Consider the following 22,571-nt stretch of genomic DNA (forward strand, 5'->3'; position numbering starts at 1 on the left):
AGGGTCCTCATGTCTGAATTTTTTAAAATATTCATGTCTAGTCCGAATCAAATCTGTATACATACTATACCTGTGACTAGGAAGATAACAATGGTTGGGCCACAAGTTAGAACATTACAAGTCTTAGTTCTCAACCAAGAGGATTTGGCTGCTACACAAGACACATCCTCCTAAAATTGTAGCCACGCAAATGCTCAAGCCCGTGCACGTGCACATGCACACACAGATTACTGCAAGGTCTATCAAGATTTAAAGAAAATAAAGACTTACAGATGGAAATTAATATTGATCACTTATTAAAACCGAAACAAATATGAGATCTCATTACTTGGATTTAGATCATACAAAGGTCAACAGATTTCGAATTAGTACCACTACCATACTAAACAACAATTTAGAAGAGTAAAAAACATACTCGGTGGTGGTTTGCTAAAGCCTAGCAAAGCTTAAAGTACAACCATTTAACCAACTCTTTCCTTCAGCTACATATAATAATTTGTTGTCATGTTTTGCATTTTGATAATTCTAATTTCTTTGGCACGAGTAATAATCAATTGAACAAATAGTTTTTTTCTTTTTTCTTCTTATTTTTCTATAAATCCATTTGCCAACCCGAGTATGAAAAATATACGACAAATTAAACCAAACATAAAAAGCAAACAAAAGGAAGCTAGAAGGAAAAACCAGAACCAAAAGACGAACATATACAGAATGAAACTTATCATCCATAATCCATGACACTGAAGATAGCCATTCCACCACCTACCCAGATAAAACAGAAGCAAATTCAAGTTAATGTTTCTCCAAAAAGCACCCTGTATAGATTCCAACTTTTTTGTTGCTGTGGCCAGACATTTCAAAAGCAGATTATCCTAAATACTTCTGATCTTTCTATTGCCTATGATAACCTGGGTATACAGTTCATTCCAACTCAAATATGCAACAGTATTCTATAAAGAAAATGAGGTTAATTCCAATGTGGTGAACATGCGAAAAAGCAATTGCAAAAAGGATTGATGGAAAAAGAATGTGTTAACCACATATTGTAACCAACATACAAATTGCTACAACTCGTCTTTTCCAACCACCTTAAGTCCCCAGCTAATGTCTTCACAGTGCTTCACATATGGAACAAGTTTCCCAGTGTCAATACCTACCTTAGCTTTGCAATCATAAAATGGCGGCGCATGAAAACAAGGTTCAATTGACATAGCTCGGCGACAAGGAGGATCTGGTGCAGTATGATTCTCAGGCTTGAAAAGAATCCATGGCTTGATACCTCCAAGACCTTGTGCTACATATCCAAAAGTAGACCATGCACTTGTGACCAAGACATCATTCAAGCTCAAAAGGTACATTTCTGCCAAGGCCTTCACATTATGGGTCGCTTTCTCCGTCTGTTGGTACTCTTCATGGCTTGGTTGATAAACACTTACAATCTCCCCATTCACAGTTGGATGTTCCCAATACATGTTTCTGATCCATTCAAAATACCAACCACTAAGTGAAGTTATTAGAACAGCTTTAGGCCTTCCCTTTGATTTATGCCAAGAAGTGGAAGGTTCATTCATAGACACTTGAGGTAGAAGTTCCATATTCCTCACACATGCAAGAATCTGATCCAGCACATGTTTGAATGGTCCCTTTCCAGTATCAAAGGTCCTGATTTGAATGCCTATTCTCTCATCTGCATAGGCCAAATAAGCATCATAAAACCTGGTAATCATGCCCCACACAGTGTTTGTAGGGTGAAAAAGATATCGACCCAAGTGGTGGAAAACTGTCTCTTTCTCAGGAAAAAGTCTACTCAGCTCTTGTTCAAATTTTGGCATGAGAAAGAGAGATGGTATGAAATAATTATCTGTTCTCAAGAAAAGCCAAGAGACTCTTTGAAGGAGAAGTTGCTCATCATCACAAAAGAATAACTTATCATGCTCATCATAATCATGAGCTAGATGTAAATAGACAAAAGTCGATGGCGGCCAATCTGAAACACCAGTCTCTTTCTCACTAGTTCTTTTTAGCATATGGCCAAATCTTTCTGAAGAGCTCCTATCAAAATCCTTGAACTGGTTTAAGGGGAAATCAGAGGGAACTAGCCATGAGTTCTCAGGAAAAGGCTCACAAAATAGATGTGACAAGTCAGCTCCTCCATCAACAAGCAAAATTCTGTCGGTGAGAAGAGCATAGAGAAATGCTGAAGCAATACTCAACATCTTGTTCCCTAACCCACTATTTGATATCCACACCACATACTGACAATCCACATTTCCAGAACCAGGGTCAGACTTGAGTTGACTTACACTTTTGTTATATGATTCTGTGTATGGGCCACATCGTTTATTAAGAACTTCATACCTCCGCAGCCTATCTGTAAGATAAGGAGAAGGTTTGAGTTGTGATGTTCTACGGTAAAAGGCAGATTGATACCGGCTAAGGCATGTTCTTTCATCAAATCCACTGGAAAGCAGGCCGCCAAGTAGTTTGTCCTTGAGGGCTTCAGTGCTCTCAGAATTTTCATATTCTGAAACAGAAAACTATGGAGAGATAAATTGAAAAAAACAACTCTAGATTGAAAATGGAAACAAAAGCATATATTGGTAAAAAGGAGACGCACAGAAAATGCTTAATGAGGTTGACAAACACAACAAATACTGATAAGACCAGTAATACCATGCATAGCAAGGAATCATATTGTTGAAGCTCTTGTGAGGTGGAGCATAGGCCTCAACATAATCAGACATAAGGCATAAAAATTGAGAGAGAGAGGGATGTCAAGAAAAATAAAAGAATTTTGTGCAATCAGCAATGGAGCTTATAAAGTATGGATTTTATTGAAAGCTTGTATGCCACCAAAAGCCAACCAACTAAAAGCAGTATTTTTTACTAAAACAACAGAAAACTTTAATTCAACCAGTAGAATTATTGAAACCCTTGATGTACCTTTTTAAGCAAATTCTACAAAATTAACATGAAGCAAACAAAAAAGTTTTTTGATAGACATATTTTATAGGTATCAAAGAGTGAATGTTTAGGTAGTAGATAATGGAGAAACTTTCATAAGAGACCTTTTTCTGCTCTCCTCAAAATTTCTCCTTTAAGTAAAACAATTTCTAGGTTACAACAAGGGGCAAAGACGATAAAAAATACATAAAAACAAAAGAACCTAATGAAAAAAAACCATTCTACACCAAAACTGAATGAATTGGAAATGATTTTCACATTGAAAAAAGATTCCACATTCCAAGAAATGTACTATGACTTAAGTTTACGAGTGGATGGGTGCTGAATGCAAAAAACTTGTATAGGAATCAAGCAGCAATCTTAAGATCTATGTAACAGGGATTCGGCTAGCAGGGTGCCGCACCCCGTCAACGCGACCCGACGTGGGTGTGGGTGTGGGTGCGGGTGCGGCACCGGGTGCGTTGACCGCACCCAAGGTCATTTCAGTCCATTTTTTTTGGATTTTTTAAAAAAAAAAAATTGCCCTATGAAATGGGCGGGCTGCGGAATTTAAAAAAAAAATCTTGGAGGGAATATAACTTCCATCAAAAGGAAAAATCTTAACGTGGTACAACTGATCTAAAACCCATGAAAATAATTATCCTAATTTAATCAACAAGAAAATGTGATGCTTTCAAATAAAGGAAGTCCAGCATTGGAACGTAATGCATACAAAAGACAAAAGCATAAATTCCATCCCTTTGAAACACAAAGTGACCATTGATTAAAGAGAAAACCTCCTGGATATTTATAAAAAAATAGATATTAAGCTCATATCCAAGCAGGGATTCTTAGTAAACAAAATCCAAAAACGTTAGAAACTCAGTCAATCACTGATGAGCTACAACCTGCTCTTACCTAGGAGCGGACTCCTTCACCAAAACGAAGGAACAACGACAGTTCGCTAGGGTGCGAATGAAAGTTCCACTGGATTTTATTCCCTCGTCGGAGGTCAAAATCACGATCGAATCAAGCCGACCCTAGACATAGGTGGTGGCGTATGAGAACATCATTCATTTATGTGTCATGTGTGGATCTATAGCCCATACCGGCAACTGTTGTGGGTCGAGACCGAAGATCCTTGAAAGAATGACAGACTGGAGCCTAATGGGTGGACGTTGGTCAAGATCTCACGGCGATACCGGAACCACCATCCCTAATAGCCTCCTCCTTCGTCTCGTCCAAGCCCAACCACAAGCCTGCAGATCAGCATCCCTGTCGCAGTAGAGTACTATAGTCGGCACCTGCAGAAATTGAGGCCAGACCCTACTTCAGAGAGGATTCTGTCCCAAATTTCCCGCCATGGCAAGCCCGACCATCCCTTCCAAAAACCACCGCTATACGCCTGATAATCGTCGCCAAGAGCTCACCGTGCAATCAGGAACGAACATGGTGATCGACGAGGGTCGTGAAACTATGGACATCCAGAAACCCAACCCTATAGAAAGTTGCAATGACGGGTCATATCATCTGCAGGATACTCGTACGATGGAATGTGGATCCCTAGGTGCAGGGCACATATCAGCAGAGCAGGTGCTGACACCTGGCCTGCCTCCACCGCCCTTCTCCTTCTCTCCTCTCGTGACAGACAGTTGGCCGAGGCTCCTCGTTCTTGAAAAACGTGAGATCAAGCTAGGTTGTTCGGTTGAATATGAATCGGATGCCCCCCCTGGTTTTTACCCATTTCGTTGGATTTTATACACCCCAAACAGACCCGGGTCGTGGACTCAAGCTCGAATAAGAGCCCCATGAATCTAGGTTTTCGGAACTGTTTCAACATCTCGATCAAGCCTCAAAGCAAGGGGTTTGGAACTTCAAGGGGTCTCCAAGGGCATCCTTAACCTTGTGAAGAAAAAAGGTACCCCTTCCCGCAGGGGCATCAAGACTTTCGAAAGGCTCAGTGGCCAAATGTGGACACCTTTGTGAAAAGGTGGGAGGCCACATAAGTAGCGCATTCACGCAATACAAAAATGTGTTTGTTTTCTCAAGTTGAAGAATCCGGATCAAATCCCACTGAGGCTGCCATTGCTTTGAGGCTCGTGAGGCTGGATGGTCATGTCCTCAACCCAGAGTTTTACCTCACAGCCAGGTGGGCTCATTATGTGAGTCATCACCCCCGCACCCGCACCCGCACCCATGTGACATAGCTTAAGATTATCTTATAAAAAAGCAAAACATTTCATGTCAATGAGACATCAGGAATGACCATATACAAATTGTGAGTTTGTTCATGAATCTTGTACATGCATGTAAATGTATGTGAGCATCTAAGTTGTATGTTGCGTTGGCACGTAATTGATCAGTTTTCTTGCATATATGCGTGCACACATGCAAGCACACAAAAAATTCAGGACAAACCAACAGAAACACAACCCTCATCATCATAGACAAGTCTCGTAAATTATACATCCTACCCTCTCTGGTTAGTGGTTATGGCCTTTTAAATCTGCAAAGGAGCTAAAGCAAATAAAATGCAGGAAAAAAATAAAGCTACAGAAATATTACATACTTCATCATTCAGTAAAGACTTCATGTTCTAGCTTTTTCAGTTCTTCTCTCAGGTGATTGTTTCATCAATTAGTCAAAATACCTAAAACTCCTGTCTCTGATAAGCAGACATGTTATAATAAATCTGTCCTGTCACTGTCAAGCAAAGTGTACTAATGAATTATAGATCACCAATGTCTTTTAGTTGCCTCTTCCTCAAACGAATATGTTAATGTGCACAACCAGCAATATATGGATTATTGTTTATGTTTCTTGGTGTGAGAAATCAGATGTGGGAGTCACCTTACTATCGTAGCAAGAGATAGAGAGAGAGGTAAGAGGGAAGAGAGAAAAAAAATGTTGGGCGGCAATCATGTCTTCTCCCCTTTCCATTGATATTTATATGTTGTACGAGTGGTACAATACAGTACAATAGTACAATACAGTACAGTATGTTATACAATACAGTACAATACAGTACAATACAGTACAGTATGCTGTACAATACAGTACAGTAGTACAATACAGTACAGTATGTTGTACAAGTGGTACAATACAGTACAGAAATATATTCATTTACATATACATATTTAACAGCCTCCCTCAAGTTGAGGATGATCTTCAATCATGCTCAACTTGCCCTTAAGTAACCAAAATTGATGACTAACCAATCCTTTGGTGAAGATGTCTGCTACTTGGTCTTCTGATCTGACATACGAAGCCTCAATTTCTTCTGTTTCAATCTTTTGTCTAACAAAATGTTGATCAATCTCAATGTGCTTCGTGCGACAATGATGAATAGGGTTAAAAGAAATATTAATGGCACTTTGATTATCATATAAAAGCAGAGAGGAAGAGATAGGTTCATTCAACTCTTGAAGAAGATGTCGTACCCAAGTGACATCAGCTGTCCCTGCTGCCATTGCCCTGTACTCTGCCTCAGTGCTGGATTTAGCAATGGCCTTTTGTTTCTTACTACTCCAAGTGACAATATTTGGGCCAATAAAAACACAATATCCTGAAACCGACCTACGCTCATCAGGGTCCCCACCCCAATCTGCATCACAATATGTAAGTAAACGGTGTCCTGTAGTGAAGCTTTCATCTTTGTGATAGAGCAATCCATCTCCAATAGTCCCTTTCAGATATCTGAGAATACGCTTAATACATTCCATATGACAATCAGTGGGAGCATGCATAAACTGAGATGCTTGATTTACAGCATAAGCAATGTCAGGTCTTGTAAATGTAAGATATTGCAACATACCAACAATGCGGCGATATAAAGTGGAATCATGATATAATTGGCCTTCTTTTGCACTAAACTTATGATTTAAGACAGATGGGGTGCTGAGAGGTTTACAATTAATCATACCAGTGGTGTGAAGAATGTCAAGAGTATACTTATGTTGACTTAGAGTGAGTCGATCATCTTGTCTATCGACTTCAACTCCCAAGAAGTATCGCAATGGTCCTAAGTCCTTCATCTTGAATTTGGCCATGAGTAAAGACTTGACCAAGGCAATATGTGCATCATCACTCCCAGTGATAATGATGTCATCAACATATATAAGAACCCAAGTAGTAACATGATCATTCTTATACATAAATAAAGAATGATCAAGTATACTCTTAGAAAAGCCATGTTGCTGAATTTCCATGGAGAAACTCTCAAACCAAGACCGAGATGCCTGTTTTAAACCATAAAGAGACCTTCTCAATTTACAAACCCATGTAGCCGCATCATGTTCACTATATCCAGGAGGTTGCTCCATATACACCTCTTCCTTCAAGTCCCCATGTAGGAACGCATTCTTGACATCCAACTGGCTAAGAGACCAACCATGCTGAAGTGCCAAAGTGAGGATCACACGAATGGTGCCAATTTTGACAACAGGGCTAAAAGTTTCCTCATAATCTTGCCCATATTGTTGTGTGAATCCGCGTGCAACAAGGCGAGCTTTATATCTTTCAATGCTACCATCTGGTTTACGCTTGATCTTGTAAACCCATTTGGAACCAACAACATTTCTATCAACAGGTCGAGGAACAATATCCCATGTATGACATTCATGAAGTGCTGCCATTTCTTCGTTCATAGCTTCAACCCAAGCTCGAGAATAGGCTGCCTGATGGAAAGTAGACGGCTCTTTCTCTTTGGCCACATTGGTTAGAAACAACTGAAAGTCAAAGGAAAAATTGTTGTAACTAACCCAACGATGGATAGGATGCCTTTCACGTGTGGATCGTCGAAGAGGGGGAGCCTCGTGAGATGGAGTTGAAGGGGCTCCTCGACGGGCATAAACCAAACCTGAAAACCGTGAAGGTGCATCCTGGATGATGGAGTTGTCTGCTTCAAACTGAATTGGTTCATCAACAACAGGATCTCTGATAGAGTCATATAGCAAAGTATCACAAAGCCATGGATCATAAGTAGTTTGCTCATATACCTGAGAAGTATCACAAGTGCTGAAATGGTCATCATCAAAAACAACATTTCTAGACACCTTAATCTTACCCAAAATAGGATCATAACATCTATATCCTTTATACCCATCGGCATATCCCAGAAATCTACATTGAACTGCTCTGTCCTGAAACTTGTTACGTAAATAATGATCCACATGGACATAACAAATGCATCCGAAAGCATGCAAATCATCATAAGAAGGGTGAGAACCGTGAAGCAAATAATAAGGAGACTGATCTCCTAATAATTCCATAGGCAACCTGTTAATGATATGCACTGCAGTGTGAAAGGCCTCAGTCCAAAGAGAGAAAGAAATATCAATATTGTGCATCATACTTAACGCGGTTTCAACAATATGCCGATGCTTACGTTCTGCTACTCCATTCTGTTGTGGAGTGTAAGGACAAGAGGAGTTACGTGTGATGCCATGGTCCTTTAAATATTCACTAAAATCATGAGATATGTATTCTCCACCACCATCACACTGGAAATAAGTGATATTTGAATTGAAAAGGTTCTGAACAAGAGCATGGAATTGTTTGAAAAGTTTGAACACTTCAGATTTAGATTTCATAAAGTAAATCCAAGTGTAACGATTGAAAGAGTCAAGAAATAACACATAATAACGAGAGCCAGATAGAGATGAAACAGGAGCTGGGCCCCAAACATCAGAGTGAATAATTTCAAATGGCTTGGAAGCTCTTTTATCGATACTTTGAAAGGGAAGTACATGACTCTTGCAGACATTACAACTAGGACACTTATGATCTAATTTGACTTTGGGAATAAAACCCTGAGAAGACAATTTGTCAAGGAACCCTTGACTACAATGACCTAACCGACGATGCCAAGAAACTGGCTTATTACATTGCATAACAGAAGAAGACTGACTCAAATAAGCAGGAAAAGATGGAGACACGGTAGATGACGTCTTCAAAGTCCCGGGGGCTGCTTCGAAGACGTACATGTTTCCGCGTCGTTCACCCTTAGCGAGCATCTTCTTGGTTCGAAGGTCCTTAAGACAAACAGAAGATGGAGTAAATTCCATGGATGAATTTGTTTCATCAACCAATTTAGAAACAGATAAAATGTTTTTCTCAATGGCAGGAGTGAGTAAGACATTTTTCAATGGTAGTGTAGATTGTGACAAAGAGAGAGATGCATTTCCAGTATGAGAAATAGGGTGGTGGGAACCATCTCCCGTGACAATAGTGCCAGTGCCAATATAAGGAACCATGTTGGAAAGTTTACCTGCATCAGAAGTAACATGTGCGGCTGCTCCAGAATCAATATACCAAACTCCATCATCATTCTGACGCAAATTCATGTTGTTAAATGCAGTCATCAGAATTTGTTGCACATCATGTGGCAACCCTGCACTCTGTCCCTGATCAGTACCCTGATGTGCTCGAAAATTTCCCTGCGGCTGCCCCTGAAACTGTCTAACATTCATCTGTCCAGCTCTTGGTCCTGGCCTCCCTGCCTTGTTGCGATTCTGTGGGTTGTGCCAACAATCTGCTTTCACATGGCCACGCTTGTTGCAATGGAAGCAAGTAGGGACACGGGTACCTCTAGTGGCAGGTGGAGCAATAGGAGTAGGAAGGAGTCCTCCACGGCCCATATGAGCAGCAGGTGGACGAAATGAGGATCATCAATAAGATGATCTTGAGTCAAACTAACTTCATACTGTAGGAGTTTGGCCTGTAAATCCTCAAAGCATGGAAGTGTAGAGGCAACCTGTAATGCAGTGCAAAACATACGATATTGGGGCCCAAGGCTTCCCAATACCTGCTGAACAACATCTCTGTCAGAAACAGGATATCCAATAGCGGCCAACTGATCAATGATAATTTTGATATCCCCTAGAAATTCAGTAATGGTCTTAGTTCCCTTTCGCATAGATTGGAACTGCCATTTCAGTTGAAGTGCACGTGATTCAGAAACCTGTGAATAAGAGTGAGCAAGATGTCTCCATAGTTCTGCAGCAGTAAAATGGTCAGAGATAGTTTGTAATATACGATCAGATAACGTGGCAGTCAAATAGGCAACCACAGATTGGTCCTTCTGAAACCAAACATCATACGCAGGATTTGGAATAGCAATGCAACTCACCTTCTCATCATTACCAGTTACCTCTTGCGTAATAGTCATAGGTGGGGCGGGTGATCCCCCATCCAGATGCCCGGAAAGACCATGACTTCGGATAAACGGCAGAATTTGGCGTTTCCAAAGTAAGTAGTTATCATGAGTTAATTTGTGAGAAACAAGTTGAGAAAGAAATCCGGGGCTGATTTTAGAATCCATAAGGAAGAAGATCAAAGATGAATCAAACAGCACGACAGAAATTCGTAGGTTGTACGGACAGAACCGTACGGACAGAAATTTTTGAGTTTTGGAAATCACGATTTTTTTTTTAGTTAATCGTGCAGAATGTACGATTTATCAACTATATTGCAAGAAATAGATAAGAAATCACAAGAAGTTTGAGAAAAGAGGCACTTTTGAGAAATGAGGGTTCCCAAATTTGGGGAAAACAGAAATTAGGGTTGATAAAATTGGGGATAACAGAATATGTAAGAAGGAAAAGGTGCACGATATGAGGAAATGAAGAAACGACGTCGAAATATAGTGATTCAACGGAGAAACAACAGAGAAAAGATGAAAAAAAAAACACTTTCCTTGAGAACGCCCAAAAACGCACGTCAAGGTCCTTAGGGGCCTTCCAGATGATCGTGATTACCACGCCCTTGGCTCTGATACCATATGAGAAATCAGATGTGGGAGTCACCTTACTATCGTAGCAAGAGATAGAGAGAGAGGTAAGAGGGAAGAGAGAAAAAAAATGTTGGGCGGCAATCATGTCTTCTCCCCTTTCCATTGATATTTATATGTTGTACGAGTGGTACAATACAGTACAATAGTACAATACAGTACAGTATGTTGTACAATACAGTACAATACAGTACAATAGTACAATACAGTACAGTATGTTGTACAATACAGTACAATACAGTACAGTAGTACAATACAATACAGTATGTTGTACAAGTGGTACAATACAGTACAGAAATATATTCATTTACATATACATATTTAACACTTGGATCCAGCCAAATACTATCCCCTATGTCACAAGGACTCGACCAACTGGGTGCTGCACCCGCGTCAACGCGACGCGATGCGGGTGCGGCACCCGATGCGGTCAACCAGACCCTGGGTGCGGTCAATGCACCTAGGGTCATTTGTGTCTAATTTTTGGACAAAAAAAAGGCCCGATGAAAAGGGCTGAGGGGAGGAGGATTAGGGCACCCGAGTTTTCCTCCTGCCCGAGTATTCCTCCTGAAGTCGACGTCAACCCCGACCCCGACGCCGACGCTCTCCAACGACTCCTTCTGACCCCTCCTCCTCAGGTACTAGCTCTCTCTCTTCTCTCTCACTCGCTGCCCCTCTTCTCTCTGTCTCTCTCACTCTCACTGCCTCTCTTCTCTCTGTCTCTCTCACTCGCTCTCTCTCTCACTCTCACTCGCTCTCCGTCTTGAGCATGTAGATCGCGTCTGTATGGTGAGATTTAAAAAAAAATAATAAAAAAACTACAAAAGTCTCGGGTTTATACTCTGTTAAACATATTTTTAGTAAACTTATTGGTGTCGGGTTTTTTTTTCTTAATGAATGGAGACTTATAATTTTGCACTCAATATTATAAATGACGAATAAATCTTGATTGTGTGCATAATTGATTGATTTTAATATAAGTTATAACTTTTTTTGTGTTTTCAAGAACTTTTTTTTGATATTGTGATAATTGTTTTTAATTTCATTAGTGTTAATGTTGTTAACTGTTAAAACTTAAAAATTATATATATATATATATATATATATATATAATTTTTTTTTGCCACACCCCCGCACCCAAGTTTTTTGAAAGTGCCACACCCGCACCCATGTGACATAGACTATCCTTTTTATTTCGCATAGATATGGCTATTGTGGGAGAAAAGAGGGCTATCAATTGTAATGAAACAAGCAGAAATACAATAGAAAACCCACTAAGGGCTAATAAGAATACAATAAAGAGTGCACAACTAGTTGACCAAGGGACAATACAATAACCAAGTGAAAACAATCACAAAAGCACAAGTGCAAACAAGAGCCACTATGGGCAAGCACAAATCATAAAAAAATAATTTTATTCACTTGGAAGAATGCTTCACAAAGCATGAAAAATACAATGGAGAGAGTGCCTTTAAATCATAGTCAAAAATATTGGTATCGACTATATCTCGCAATATTATAGGTTTGGTGATAAATCTCGGAAACATCTTGGGGCATAAATAAATAAATATATATATATAAAACAAAAATAAGTAAGAAAATATCATGTTTAGTTAATAAAATACATATATACTAAAAGAAATAAGTAAAAAATACAAAAGAAAAAAGAAAAACACTTTTAAGATGTAGAAAATAAGTAAAAACAATAACAATAATTGATAATATCACGATATTATCAAATTGGTGATATTTTCAAAATATCATGATATTTTACCTATAATATCATTTGATGAACATAAGGTGATAATATCGCAATATTTTCAAAATATCGTTGATATTTATGACTATGCTTTAAATAGGCACAAGGGGACTCAAATGGGCTGGTCCGACGACTAGTTGAACTGGCCCAACAGCTATAAAATACAACAGTAAAAAAAGAAAAATAAAAAACAATAAAATACATTTTATGAGTCAGACCCTAGTGAGCCGACACCTATTACACAAGTGAAAAAACTAAAATACCCCTTATGGGTATTTCAGTTTACATATATCTAAAAACAATGTATATATACATACTAACAATACATAATACAATAATTTAATACTCTCCCTCAAACTTACGGTGCGATCACCGAAAGTTTTCCAAGAAGAGATACAAAATGAGGTGAAGGCAAGGCCTTAGTGAAAAAGTTTGTCAGCTGTCATTTTGAAATCACATAGGGAAACTCAATAGTTCTTCTCAGGTATTCCTCTCGAATATAGTGATAATCCATCTCTATATAACTAGTTTATTTGTGGAAGGTGTGGTTGCTTGCAATGTAGATAACAGATAATCTCCATAGTTGTTGTCATGGCTCAATATTCAGTTTCGATGGATGATAAAGAGACCTTATGTTGTTTCTTACACCTTTAAGATATAAGAGTCTCCTAAAAACACACAAAAACCAGTAGTTAAGAATATCATTAGGATTACCTCCATAATTTGCATCAGTATAAGCAATTAAATCTAAAAAGAGGAGGATAAAAATATCCAATTGGTTATAGAATTCTTGATATATTTGATCATTCTTAAAACAACACTCATGTGCATCATAGTTGGTGCACGTTGAAACTGACCGGCTAAATGCACAACATGAGCAATGTCTGATCTTGTAATAGATAACTATGTCAAGGATTCAATCAATTGCCGGTATGGAGTTAGATCTTCAAGAAGAGTCTCATCTTTCAATCATAATTTTGCATTAACGGATTCCGTTATGTCAACCTTATTATCATCAAAAATTTCAAATTTGGCAATAATATCTACAACTAGCTTCATTTGAGACAAGATATATCCTCTAGGTGAGTAAGTCTCTTTGATACTCAAAAAATATCTTAGAAAACCAAAATCAGACATATCAAAATGATTTTTAAGAATATTTTTAATTTCATCAATCCCCTTTTTGTCACTCTCTGTAATGATCATATCATTAACATTGATATAACAGAAGAATAACAATGTCAGTACATGTATCTTTGACAAAAAGAGTAGTAGTGTCAATATAACACGATCTATAACCCAAGTTTAACATTACTTTGTCAAACCTATCACATGAAGCTTTGGGGGAATGCTTAATTCTAAATAAAGTTTTTCTTAAACGAAGAACCTTTTCTCTCTCGACCTCAAAGTCAGGAGGAAGATCCACGTATACTTTTTCATTTAGGTCACCATTCAAAAATGCATTCTTGACATCAAGTTGGTAAATAGGTTACTTCCTAATAGATGCTAAGGCAACGAGTGTTCTTACACTAATCATACGAGTTATGAGAGCAAAAGTATCTTCAGAGTCAATCCCATATTCTTGGGAATAACCTTTTGGCCACTAGCCTAGCCTTATATTTTTCTAAGAATCCATCCCCATTTGTTTTGACTATATAAACCCAACTACATCTTATGGGTAATAGTTGGTTTTCCCAGGTCTTGGCCTTTTCGAGGGCTTCTAGTTCTAGATTTATGACATCAACCAATTTGAAAATATCTTTAGCCAAATTTGCAGGTTGAAGGTTCATGAAATGAGTAAATAGACATAAGACAAGCAATACATATCTAGGTGAAAATGTCTCATAAGACAAACCTTTTAGGAGGTCAAGAGATTCTACTGGATTTCCTAACACTAATTTCTCCAAGATTTTGGTTATGAAAATACCTATCAAGTGCATATGGAGGATTTTCGACAGTTTGTCTAAAATAAATTTGAATATCACGATTCTAGGTATCCTCCAAGGAAACACCAAAATCATCAATATTCATATCATCATCATGATCATTATCAACATGTATAATTTCATTGGAAGCTTTCTTAGGTAATAAATCAAATAAAAAGAAATACTCAAAATCATCCTTAGGCTTATCCAAATCAAAACCATTTTTATCTTTGAGAAAATTCACATTTCTTAAAATATATAATTTGTCATTTTTCATATCATAGCATCTATACCCTTTTTGGTTGTTTGCATAACAAACAAACACATAGTCAATGGCTTTAGGGGATAATTTGTCTCATTTTTTCATATGCACAAAATATTAATATAAAAAAACTCTTAATCTACTTAAATCAGGAAAAGTTTGATAAAGTTTTTCTATTGGAGATATTTTTTGTAAAGAGGATGAGGGCATTTGGTCGATAAGATATCCAGAAGTCAAGGCACCTTTAGCCCAAAGTCTTTTTAGAACATTTTTTTTAAATAAGCAATGTTCTTGTGGTTTTAATGATATGATGATGTTTTCTTTTGGCTAATCCATTTTGTTGAAGGGTATTTGGACAAAATCATTGATGTGAAATCTCATTTTATTTCAAGTAAAATTTTAAATCATTAGACAAATATTCTCCCCTGAGACAAATCGAAAAATAACAATATTGGTTTGAAATTGGTTTTGCACAATTTTGTGAAATTCCTTAAAACACGAGAACACATAGGATTTTTGCCTAAGAAAATAAATCTAGTATAGTCATCAATGAATATAACATAATAAGAGAGTCATTTCGATATGACCGGAGCCAGTCCCCACACATCCGAATGCACAAAATAAAAAGGTTTAGAAGAGAAAAATTCTAGAGCCAAAAGAAATTTTCGTCATTTTTCCAAGAATACAGTCATTACATATGAACTCGTTTTCAATACAAAAGTCTTTCAAAAAAGGAAAAAGAGACAATTTAGATACATTAATATGGCCTATTTTTTTATGCCATAAAAATATATATATTTTCTTAACAAAATTATAAAATGATTCTTTAAGAATATAAAAAGAAAATCATGTAATAGAGATCTCCCCTTCTATGGCCTTCCCCAATCAGCTTTTCTAGTTGGTGATCTTGTACCCAACATTTTTTTGATGAGAGGAGACCTCATACACAAAATCCAAAATTTGTGAAACTGAAAACAAGTTTAGATTGAGATTTGGAACAACTCTAACTTTAGGGACTTGAAAATGTTATGAAATGTTTGTGAAAGTTCCAATATTTTTTATTTCTAGGACCTGTTTGGAATCTTGGCATCCATGGTAGTTGGGGTAGGAAGTATGGAATGCACAAATCCAGTGAATTTGGTACTTCCCACCTGCTTTTTTGGGAGCACCATCAAAATTCCAGCAAGCACTTACCAAATTTATTTTGAAGTTGTTTGGGAGGATGTGTGAATTTCATAGTTACCTCTTCAAGCTCGTTTTCTTAAAAAACATATTTTTAAGTGTTTTTTAAAGCTTGATAATATATAAAAGTATATATAATATAATATAATATATAATTTATAAATAGATAATATATAAAAAGTAGCAAATAAAATAAAGTTGTAAAACAAAATAAACAAAAAAAATTGGAACAAAAGATTGACCACTCCCCTCTTCGAGGGCGTCCACAATGCCTGCAGTGTTCTTGCTGGGAGAGCTTAACAGCGGCGGTGTTCTCGATAGCGTCCATGAAGAATTTTTGAGAAGTTTTTTTAAGCAACAAATTGTTTAAGAAAACCCTAAATGACCAAAACCCCTAATAGAAACCTGAAGAAAAACATATTTGAATTCAAAGAAAAAAAATTTAAGGGAGGGAACTAGAAGGAGCAACCTCATAAATAAGGGCATCCTCAAACCTCTTCAGCCGAAGGTAGACCTCGTTGAGGGACTGACACGTCGGGATCAGGTGCTTCTCTGGCAAGTGCTTGACGGAGATATCGTAATCAATGTGGAGCAGGGTTACCGGAAGCGCCTAGCTAAAAGGGGAAGCGCGCTTCCCCGAAGCGCGCTTCGGAAGCGCGAAACGTCGCGCTTCGGAAGCGCGAAACGTCGCGCTTCCGAAGCGTGGGGGGAAGCGTCCCCCTTTTTTGGGAAGCGCGCTTCCCTTTAATGGGGGACGCGTTTCCCTTTAATGGGGGGACGCACTTCCCTTTAATGGGAAGCGCGCTTCCCATCACGCTTCCCCCACGCTTCCCCCTCACTTCCCTCACGCTTCCCCTATTTTTTTTCAATTTTTTGTATTTTTTATTTTTATTTTTATTTTTTTCGCTTCCCCCTCACTTCCGAGACGCTTCCTAGGTCGCTTCCGAGACGCTTCCTAGGTCGCTTCCGAGACACTTCCCGAATCGGTCCTAAGTGGTCCCACGCTTCCCCGCTTCCTAAAATTTTGAAAGTGCCTCGCTTCCCGCTCCCGCTTCCCGTATCGCTTCCCGCTCCCGCTTCCTCAACTGGCAACCATGATGTGGAGCCACCACAGGGCCTCGATGTACTCCCCCCGCCGGCCTTGGGATATCGCCCATGACATTCGCCCATCGGACTTCTTCTTGCCGGTTTTCGGTGGCTAGTGCCTCCTTGTAGGCATTTTTCGCTGACTTCAATTTGAAATCGTTCTGAGCCATTCAATCATTATGAAAATAGATAAAATCTTTAAGATAGGTGGAAAGAGAGACCTTAGTTGTCAAAGGTGACACCTAGGCGCAGCCCCACAAGCTTGGCGACTAGGTCTGGGCGGTGGAGCCCTATATTGCCGCCTAGGCGCAACCTAGGCCTTCATCGCCTAAGCTTTATTCTTTTTTATTTTTTTTAAGATATATTATTTGTTTTCTTCTTCGAGGAGGAGAAGAAGAAGAAGAAGAAGAAAGAGAAGACATGTTATTTATGTTGTATACATGTTTCTTATTATGTTTTTTATGTTTTTTTTTAAATTTTCTTATTTTGGGTACTGCCTAGGCCTTTTTAGGGGCTCACCGCCTAGGCTCTGCCTAGCACCTAATGACAACTAAGAGAGGGAGTAAAAAAACAAGGATTTGCTTTCTCTTGATAACTCAATTTGCAGATCGAAAGGAAGGAGGAGGATAAATCAAATTAGTGTTTGAAAATGAGGAAAACGTCGGCTGGCAACATCGTCGTGGGTGTTGTTGACTACCACCTATCCATGATGGTAGTCAAATCATGGAACTGGCTTTGGCTTTTCCCATGATAGTTCCATGATTCATCGTTTTTCTCTCGTCCCAAACGGAGGGAAAAGACGTGGATTCCACAAATCCATTCTGACGCCCTCCGGTCAGGAGATCCCAAACAGGGCACTAAATTGGTTCCATCGGTCGTAGAAACACAAGAAATATAAAAAGGTTTTGTGTGTTCGGATAAGAGGGATTCTAAAAGGGTCATGGGAAAGAAGCCATTGGAGTCAAGTATCCAAAAGAGTGTATCTGAAGGAGAGGAGGTGGATAAGACAACACCGAAAGTAGATGTGGAGGATGTCTTAAGGAATAGTTGTAATGCTTCCATTAGTTGATGAATTGAATCCTTAAGATCCCCTCCTTTCTTGATAGCTTCTTCGCCCTTTTTTAATGACTCTTCAACGGTTGCTACTTTCTTTTTGAGCTTAGGACACTTCGATTTGATGTGTTCTGGTTCTTGGCAAAAGTGTCAAATAACTCTCCCTCCTCCATTGTTGTTCCTCCCAAAATAAGGAGGTTTATGCGCTTTCACATTGTTGTCGGGTCTTGACACGACAAGTACCTCACTTCCTTTAGACATGCCAAGCCGAGTTTCGACTTGGTACACTTCAACAAGGGCATCACTTAGAGAGGTGGTGACGGTACTATGCAAAATTGTGGACCTCACTTGCTCAAACTTAGGACTTAACCCAAATAGGAACGCAAACAAATATTCCTTCTCGGGTTGTTTTTGCCTCAAATTGATGGTGGAGCCTTCCCACTTAGGCTCAAGCAAATCCAATTCATCTCAAAGAGGTGAAAGAGTGCCATAATAATCTCTCACATTATTGTCACCTTGTTTTGTGGTCCAGATCTTCTCTTGAAGGAAATATTGGTGTACCAAGTCTTTTTTGCACGAACATGTTCATGAGAAAAACCCATGCATCACATGCTTTCTTAAATTTTACTATGTTTGCAGCAATCTTGAGTTCCATACTATTTGGAACCAAGAGAGAATTTGGGCATTATTGGCTTTCCAATCTTCAACTTTGATGCAGTATTCTTTAAGCGCTTTTTCTCTCTCATCATCATCAAAGACTTTAATTTGATCTCCATCCTTTTTGGTAAGCATGAGTTGTAGTTCACATGTAGTACCACTTACATATCCCCACAATTTCTTCCCCTTAAGGTGATTCTCCATAGCGGCGACCCACATTAGGTAGTTGGACTTGTTTACCTTGAATGTGATGACCATCATGGGTTCTTCATCCACCATCTTGAAGGAGAAGAGCAAGAGTTTGAAGAAGATCCTTAGATTGAAGAAGATTTCTGCTTTGCCGCAAACATGATCTTTGAAGTGGTTTCATGGTCCCAAGAGCCTATGGCTTTGATACCATGTAATGAAACACACAAAAATACAAAAGAAAACTCACTAAGGGCTAACAAGAATACAATAAAGAGTGCACAAGCACTAGTCCACCAAGGGACAATACAATAACCAAGTGAAAACAATCACAAAAGCACAAGTGCAAACAAGAGCCACTATGGGCAAGCACAAATCATAAAAAAATAAATCTTATTCACTTTGAAGAATGCTAAACAAAGCATAAAATACAATGGAGAGAGTGCCTTTAAATAGGCACAAGAGGACTCAAATGGGCTGATCCAACTAGTCGTTGGACCAGTCCCAACGGCTATAAATATAGCCATTGGGACCAGTCCAACGACTCGTTGGACTGGCCCAACAGCTATAAAATACAACAGTAAAAAAAGAAAAATAAAAAAGAATAAAAATACATTTTATGAGTCAGCCCCTAGTGGGCTGACACCTATTACACAAGTGAAAAGACAGAGAAACCCATCACCCTGATGGGTATTTCAGTTTATATATATGTACATACAATACATAACACTATAATTTAACATCAATGTGACCTGGAAGACTTGTCATCTGACCAATCATGCTTTACCACCATCATCAATGATTATGTGACTCCAAGGAGTTTCTAGATATATTTTTTTCTTTTTGAACCATGACAATAGGTATGACATGGCACCAAAATCTTTTTTCAAGCAAAACCTTTTTCACAATCCGTAGCAGGTTCACAAAGGCAGATAAAATTATATTTAAACAGACCCAAAGTTCCATAATTTCGATGGTAAAGCAATCCAAATAATCACAGAACATTCTTTTCTCGTACTAAATATCAAATGGAGTCAGTAAGCCTGAGAAGATCTCATTTTTGGTATGAAAATATGCTAACAACAACCATGCATATAAAAGCACCAAACATGATATAATGAAAGCTGTAAGTACCCAAATTAAAATACAGAGAACAGTTTTAGCACATTAGAACAGATGGTTGGCTTAAGATACAAAAGGAGGAAATATATCTGTTAGAACGCCTACATAAAAAAGGTTTTTATGGTCAAATCCGAACTGTCACACAATGTCAAACTCTGGATTCCATCAACCATCAAACTCATAGATTAAAAAGGACATAATTCATACAGCTGGACACTTATGACTTTAAATTACTATAATACTCATTGAAAATACACTTAATGGCACCTACATTTCTAGTCATATGCAGAGTTTATTATTGAGAACCGCCTCCAAATTTTTGGAAGACTGAATTGCTTCACAATATTTCAGAGAAGATACAAGAAGCATTAACATTATGCTCGATATTGAAAGAACAAATAGTCCATGCTTACAAGAGTTTCCATCCAAAATCTTCAAGTCTCAAAATTAGTAGACATTGAGTATTGTTGGTTATACATCTTAAGCATAGGATCTTGGGCTACATACCATGTTTTTCCATCCAAGGACAAAAGAAAGCAAGAAAGAGAAGGGGAGAAAGAAAAGTTAATGTCTTGACGCCTATAGAGTATAGATGCTTGGTTTACCTATTCCATTTCAGTTCTATCATGAAAGGGAAAAAAACAGGATAACCATGCAAGAGACAAACATTGAAAATGTATGTTCTTTCTCCAACTACATCAATATTTTCAATATTGTCGACCATAAGTGAAGCATTGAAACAAGTTTCTACATCAACAACTCTTATCAAATCTAGAATAAGGACTTGCATGGATTATCATGCAGGTGATAAAACTACAAGAAGACACATGCAAACATTAAAACTAGGAGAATCAATATTGTAGCTGTTGGAAGCTTGAAAATTTAAGTTAAAATTATACAACATGATGACAAGTAACAAGGGATTCTATAAAAGAAAAGTCTACATACATGAAATCTAGAAAGCCATGCGAGCAAAAAAAAAAATAGAAAACTTGTTTTATCTGAAAGTAGACAAACACAACCAAAAGAGAACAGCAACTTGGCACTTAGCCCAGAATCGAATATCATGTAGACAACAAGACTGTTCCGAAGAAACCTCCAAGAAGATAGAAAACCATCAACAGAGATTACAGATAAGTCACACAACCAACGGCTTCATTCAGCAAAGATGTCAGATCTGCAATTTCCCTTCAAAATTCTGTCTATTAAACCTCCACCAAACCAATTTCCACGCCTTTTTTCCTCCTTTCTCAATACATCCACCAAAACCAATTTCTTTCAAGGGTCCAAACAAAAGATAACCACACCAACAGACCACTAAAGCAGAAATGTACTACCAAGAGAGAAGAACAAGAAGGTCATCAACACCCAATGCAGATCTAAGTGAAATACACCATTTAGACCAAAGAAATACACGAAAACAATAGAACCCATCAATGGAGATCCAATGCAGATTTCCAACACCCATATAAAATTACATCACTCTTCTATAATAAAAGAAAACAAACAACTTGCAAAGCTAAAAAATCATACCTCCCTTGGTCTGCCCTTCTAGATCTCTGCCTCCTATAATCCCACCGACTCCATCTACAGACTTCTCCCCTCTGCTTCCAACACTGCCACTTACAAAACCATCCTTTCTATACAAACGATGTCCCCTTCTGACATCATCAATACTGTACCATCCGAGTGGGAGATCTTGGTACACACAGCTCAGTGTGACAAAGAGTGACAAAACCACCAGACACCCAACAAAGATCACAATCGGTCTGCCCATATTCAGGCCCAGTTTCCTGCCTGGAGCTCTGCACCCACCATCTTTCTCAGGGTCTGCATCCCCTGGGTTGGGTGTCTGCCTCTTAAACCTCTTCATATCCATCAACTCTTAACGGTGACTTTGAAGATTCCCCATGATTTCCGATGGCGAGAAATGCTAAAGTGTCGGCCCAATACTTATATTAGATCTTGAAATGACCAGAAAGTTTGAACTTTGAAAGAAATAAGAATACAATGTGGGCCTGTGACGTGAGGAAGGTTATTTGGTATTCACATGACAACAACAGGGACTCCAAGTTTGGTTTTTGATTTCAAGCTTTACAACCCTCGTCTGGTTCAAAATTGCAAAGGTGTCCCATGCTCATTATGGTCCAAGATAGGGATGTCAATGAATCCAATTTTATCTGATATCCTACCGGATTTGATTCGGTTTAGTTGCAATTAGTAAGCTAAAACCATATCCGCCTATAATCAGATGCCGATATGATTTTGATCTTTTGCTATCCACAAATATTCACCATCCGAATCCGAATTGGTTTAGACAACATACGGTATTGGCCACATCCGATCCCAATCCGAACTGTTTACATCCCTAGTCCCAGAGCAACCATGAGATTCATGTTCAGGTCCCAACCCCATCTGAATTCAACCAATGTTTTGGCATGACGAGGGGTGGAATTTAAGCTGGTTTATTCCAAGGTTGCCAAAGAAACCAAAACGAAATCACGCAATGATGGGTGAAGTGGAAGCGAGAAATGAAAGGTTCATAAGCACACGTAAAGGAGAAAGTAAGAAATAATGACTAGGAAGCACTTAAAAAGTAAATTAAGA

At 38.4% G+C, this 22,571-nt stretch overlaps 1 protein-coding gene across 1 annotated transcript; it reads right to left on the reverse strand.

Moving 5' to 3' along the window:
• Positions 1 to 793: 793 nt before the first annotated feature.
• Positions 794 to 21,886, reverse strand: LOC149833805 (galactoside 2-alpha-L-fucosyltransferase-like). The gene is made up of 2 exons (XM_090011032.1): positions 21,498 to 21,886; positions 794 to 2,524 (listed from the first exon to the last, which is right to left on the reverse strand). Exons 1-2 carry the CDS (start codon positions 21,841 to 21,843, stop codon positions 1,065 to 1,067), a joined length of 1,806 nt encoding a protein of 601 aa, XP_089867158.1. The 5' UTR covers positions 21,844 to 21,886; the 3' UTR covers positions 794 to 1,064.
• Positions 21,887 to 22,571: the final 685 nt, after the last annotated feature.

Source organism: Nuphar pumila, chromosome 6 (genome assembly GCF_984573655.1).
Source record: "Nuphar pumila chromosome 6, dmNupPumi1.hap1.1, whole genome shotgun sequence".
Lineage (NCBI taxonomy): Eukaryota > Viridiplantae > Streptophyta > Magnoliopsida > Nymphaeales > Nymphaeaceae > Nuphar > Nuphar pumila.

Coding starts and splice junctions, on each gene's coding strand:
- LOC149833805 (XM_090011032.1), bottom strand. CDS start 21,843: ATGGATATGAAGAGGTTTAAGAGGCAGACACCCAACCCAGGGGATGCA. Junction 2,525..21,497: donor AGAAGGGCAGACCAAGGGAG/GTATGATTTTTT, acceptor TTTCTGTTTCAG/AATATGAAAATTCTGAGAGC.